General features: G+C 40.7%; 1 protein-coding gene across 2 annotated transcripts in view; it reads right to left on the minus strand.

The window, feature by feature from the left end:
* Positions 1-2,920: 2,920 nt before the first annotated feature.
* Positions 2,921-5,427, minus strand: part of UBE2E3 (ubiquitin conjugating enzyme E2 E3) — a 54,263-nt gene continuing 51,756 nt past the window's right edge. For both annotated transcript variants that reach the window (XM_010713536.3, XM_010713535.3), the window contains one exon: positions 2,921-4,831. In XM_010713536.3, coding sequence (XP_010711838.1) covers positions 4,734-4,831 — 98 coding nt within the window. In that variant the 3' untranslated portion in view covers positions 2,921-4,733. The remainder of the gene's footprint in view (positions 4,832-5,427) is intronic.

Below are 5,427 nucleotides of genomic sequence, written 5' to 3' on the forward strand. Positions count from 1 at the left end.
AACGTTTTAAGTTCTCTAAATCTGTGCTTATGAAACAATTCAGCTGGAAACAGCAACAGCCTAAAGTGAATGGGATGGAGAATGCTGCTTACGCATAACAAGTGAATATCCCAGCAGTAAGGAGATGGCATCTTTGTTCCACAGCTACCATACAAGGCGTGTGTGTATTTCCCTTCAGAAACCGACAACGGCACTGTCTTCCCTGGCGGGAGCACTGGCACCCCGCACTGCTGTACTTCAGCAGCTCCATCCCGCTTCTACCCGTTGCCCCTCTATCCCCAAGCTCCTCCCCTACTGCTTGTATCCTTGAATAAACCCAAGCCCTCCCCTTGGAGACACATTCAATTGCTGCATTCGGAAGGAGGGTCTCCCACAGGACTCGAGATTCACCCCTGTCTACAAAGATGATATCACAGAAAACTAATCTCTGGCATGACAGCTCATTCAGCACTCTGGAAAATTTACCCGCCCCGAGTTCCTCTTTAAGTAATGACCTGACATTTGTTCTGTAGAGGGAGACAAAGCCCAGCCTGATGAAAACGGTTGGCAGCTGCTTTCATTTGTGCCATTCAGAAGCAAGATGATAATTTGTCCGCGGGGACCCATCACTTCTTGGCAGACAGACCTGTCCAGCGCGGTGCTTCTGCATCGGCTCTTACCTCTGCTTGCCCCCAGCCCCAGCTCGAGCACTGTGTGCAGAGCAGCAGCACTCAGGGCAGGCTCAAGTGAAGCTGGAGCATTGTAAAGGATTCTGGGATGCAGAGAACTGGGAGTTGAGATCACAGGTGAATCCAGTGATGATACCAACTAGGGGATATTGGGAAAAACGCTTTTGTCAGGCCTGTGCTGATGGATGCATTACCTATTGATTAGAAAAGAGCTTCCAGCATTTCTGGATGTGGCTTATTAAAACCTTTACCCAAGCAATAAGCAGTGGTCAAAAAGACAAGCAGTATTACAGATTATTCAGCAAACAGAGCAAGCCAGCAACATGATTCTAGATGAACTGGGAGTTCACCTTTTGTGTACAATGTATGGCTATCACTGCCTTGAGTTGGCTGCAGTAGAATTGTGAACTGCTCAGATGAGAGTGACTGGGATGGGAAGAAAACCTTTGGTACAGGGAGAGGTTAATTAAAGAGGAGTATCCAGCCTGGAGAAAGATTTTATTAAAGGCTGGTAACAATGATGATACATAAGATCATTAATGGGATTATGTTTTATTTTTAAGGAACCCCTAGATTCCTGCTGCAGTGTTGGATGCTTTCTCTTTACCCAGTGAAAGAGCTGGTCATAGCAGTACTCCACAGAGATGCACATGGAGAAGTTGAGGATGATGAGCTGCAGTGAGTTTCCCTCATTTAGGACAGAAAAGCAAAAGCCTGTTAGTGCTGCAAGTGCTCCAGCAACTACCTGCCAGTGCATTATCTGCTTTTCCACCTGAGCCACGGATGCATGTGTCTAATTATGCTCATATGCTTATAAGGTAAGGCAGTTGGGCTCCTGTGTGATGTCTTCTCCTCTCACACTTGTGTGATGCTACAGCCTCTCCTGGCCACCAGGCTGGAGGTAGCTTCAGCTTGGTTGGCAGAGGGCAGGGGAGCTGCTGGTCTGCCTCAGGAGCTACAGAGCCATGTAAATGGAAGCACTGTGACCATGCCAAGGTTCAAGGGATAATGCAGGCAAAGCACTGCTGAGCTGAGTGTTTGTTGGGCTATAGCGTGGGCTGCATGTACGTGCTACTTAATGGCTTAGTCACATCTAGGCACGCTAGTGTCACTGTCTTCTAAAGCTGTGCAAGTTCAGGGCACTCATGTAGGTTAGGCTGATGCAGATTTGCCTTTCCATTGTATTTAATATACTATGTTGTGAATAACATTCACCCATTCCTACACACATGAAGTGCTGAGGTGCTCTGCTCCCCACAGCCTCCCAGCTGGAGCAGCTGCTTCCCATAGGTCCCCTGGGACAGGCACCTCCTGCACTCCTGACTCCAACCCCAAGGATAAGATAGCAGAGGCCACGCAGAATGGAGGGGAAGAGGTGGCCCGTTGCCATTAGCTGGCCTTTTCACTCTGTCATCTAAATTCACCTTCTCCCAGACACTCCCATAGATTCATAAGCTATGTGACAGGTGATGAAAAAATGGAACTGAAAAACAAAACCATAGAATAGGATCAGTGCTGATTCAGTCATGCCCAAACTTCACCCTGACATGACCAGGAAACACTTTGTAAACATCAGATGCTCTCTGCAACTGGGATTTCAGATACATTTCCAGCAGGGCTTTCTCCCCTCCCCATGAAAACAGACACACATTCGCATTTAACAACTAATTGATTTATTTAACAATACAAATTTCTTTCTACTGCATGTTTTAGCAGAGAGAACTTGAGAAACAAAATTAGCTTTTCTTTTTCTTTTTAAAGTTTAAATGTTTACACAAAAACAACCTTTACTTCAGTAAATATAAAATTTACACACACACAAAAAAAAACTACATTAAAAAAGAACAGAATCATGACAAACCAACAAAAAAAAGAAAAAGAAAAAAGGATGAGAATTCAGTGTAAAGGATCCAATTGCAAGGAAGGCAAGATGGGGCAACACTGACGAGGCATCACACTTGTACACCTCAGTAGTTTAAGTTGTCAGTACAATACAAAAACAAAATACATTAAAATTAGAACTAAAACCTGTCTTTTTTTTATATCACATTATTTCATGATATAAATATCTGTTAATTCTGTAGGCAACATAATTAACACATGAAATACATAGTTTGCTCTTCACTGGAAAGTCACCGGAGCGGTGTACGAGCACTGCGCAGAACAGCAGTGCACTACTGGACAGCAGTGAGCAGACTGTAGATGTCCAGCCCGGATGCGATAGCCCCTTGTTGCTTTGCCAATCTGTGCTATTTCTCACATGTTCAACGACACAATGAGAAACTCTGGTCACCATCAGCAGTGATTTCCAGCACTTCATTTCCTGGCATTAGTCTGTTACCCAACTTAGGCATATTCACCTGCCAGATCCCCTGTTTCTCATTCCCTTTTGCACTTTATAACCTGAAGTCTAAAGCTATCTTGTAGCTATCAAGAGAGACTGGCTTCTAGGTTGAGATATTTGGGATACGCAGTTCTTCAAGCCACCTTCAGGAATCTGTAGAAATATTTAAAGTAGGGTGGACAATTCATGATCAAAGGTTGTGATACAAAAAACAGGGATCTATATAGTGATGGCTAACTTTAGATTTAATCTTTAACATTTTTTCTATTGCTTTAGTATTTAAACTTAACATTCATTTTTCATATATTAAGTGAGCAGAGCATCCTACTGACGGAAGTGCTACATTATCTCCAAAAACACCAGGTAGTAGAGGGGACAGTAAACTTTAAAATCAGGTGTAATTTTAAATATTATTTAAAGGGATCAAATGTCTTTTTGTATAATCAATAGCATGACTGGCAACCTACAAAAGCTAAATTATAAAACTATTGGTGACTCTACTGTATGTGCTATAAAGCTGTATCTTCATTACTTACAGATGTTACAAAATTTCCAAGCCAGAAAGTGAAGAGGGGAGGGAGAAAAGTAGTCTAAAAGTTTTACATCTTTCACTAACAATGTTTTTTTTTTTTTCTGTCATAAAAATCTGATGAAGTTTATTCTACTCATTTCTCTTCTGGACAGACTAGTGTTTAACCATGCTTTGGAAGACCATTTTCAATGGACAATTGTGGTTCTCCAGATTAGCAAGCCCGACTTGCTTTACTCTGATGCAAAAGCACCAGACTATCTGTAACTGGGCTCTGGTCCTGCAAAAAAGAGTTTGTAGCAAGACCAGGCCATCTATTACAAGAACAGGTCTGGCCCTGAAGCAACCAGCTACATTAGCTTTTGGAGGAAGCATATGCAATACTCTCATTGCAACTTGAAAAAGAGCTGAGCAGTTAAGGAAATTATGGAAATAACATTTGTTCTGTAAAAATAAAACCAAACCAAACCAAAAAACCCAGGGAAAACTTAAACAATCCACAGGTGTGCATTAAACATTTAGTAGCAAGCCTTTGCTTATGTATATTAATTTAAAGATTATCCACAGGGATCTGTGATACATTAGCCCTGCCTTGTTACTATAATTAAATTTTTTCAAATATTAATTTAAAATAGGAAAACAAAGAAACTACTCCTTGGGGAACATGTTTATTGTGTTTGAGATGATACACTGGGTGCTCTCTGAGCTACAAAGGGAAAAAGGAAATCCTTTCATTACAAACTGACAAAGGTAAAAGTTAAAACAGTTTTCACAACAGCATGTACCACATATTGGAAATAGATCTGGGTTTAATACAAATGACATAATTCCTAGTAATCTACAGCTACCTTTAATAACTTCATACAGATAATGAATTAGGCTAAAATGCACTATAATATTTGGTTGACTTCAGGAACAGTATCCTTAGTACATCACAAAATACATTTTGATATCCCAAAGAAGCAAGACTTGCAAGTAGGCGTTTTAAACATAACTAATCTACAGCTACAAATTTCTACTCTTGATAGCATTTACCTTTTTGGGAGGCAATATCCCAGTCTTCAAAAGGATAAAAGCAGAGTAGAATCAGTATAACATATACACAGAAGTCCGTATTGTAAAGGCTATAAAGATTTGTTGCACACTGTAAAGTTGCCTTCTGCACCTTCACACTGCACAAGTAGTTTGTCGTTTATGTTGCATATCTCTTGGTCCACTGTCTGGCTATCCTGTCATGTTCTGCTCTGTTGGTCAGATACTGAGTGGCTATGCTTCCAACCAGAGGATCAGCTGTGAAGGGCAGGAAAAGATGCATTAGAAATTACTCCACAATAAGCAAAACAAAACAAAACAAAAAACAAAGAAAGAGAAATAACAAACCAACTCCCCTAAAAAACACACACAAAAAAACCCCACAAAACCCAACCCTATTGTCATTTAAAATGCATAATCTATTTCAAAATAAAATCTTTGTTAGGACAGAAAATGCTATGAATTGTACTGAGGCTCTTCCAAGATATAGCACACAACAAACAGAAAAATAATGAATCTGTTTTGGTTACCTAGTTATTAGTGTGTCAAATGGCAGGCAGACACCTGTTCCAAAAGTTACAGCTGCTCCTTTCAGCCAAAACCTGACAAAAGGTGTGGTGGGAAGTTTTGTTTTTCAGCAATCCAGATACCATTTTGTCAGGTGCAATTTGTCCATATTTTTTAACAATTGATATTTTGAAAATAAAAACCTTTCTAGAAAACCTTCTACTCTTTAGAAGACCTAATGTTCTAAAGGAGGGTAGACATCTCCTGTACAGACAGGTATGCTGCCAGCTGGAGGTAGTGAAACAACAGATTGGTACAACAATTTCTTTGTGAGTCAGAGGGGAAAA

Source organism: Meleagris gallopavo, chromosome 7 (genome assembly GCF_000146605.3).
Source record: "Meleagris gallopavo isolate NT-WF06-2002-E0010 breed Aviagen turkey brand Nicholas breeding stock chromosome 7, Turkey_5.1, whole genome shotgun sequence".
NCBI classification, from domain to species: domain Eukaryota; kingdom Metazoa; phylum Chordata; class Aves; order Galliformes; family Phasianidae; genus Meleagris; species Meleagris gallopavo.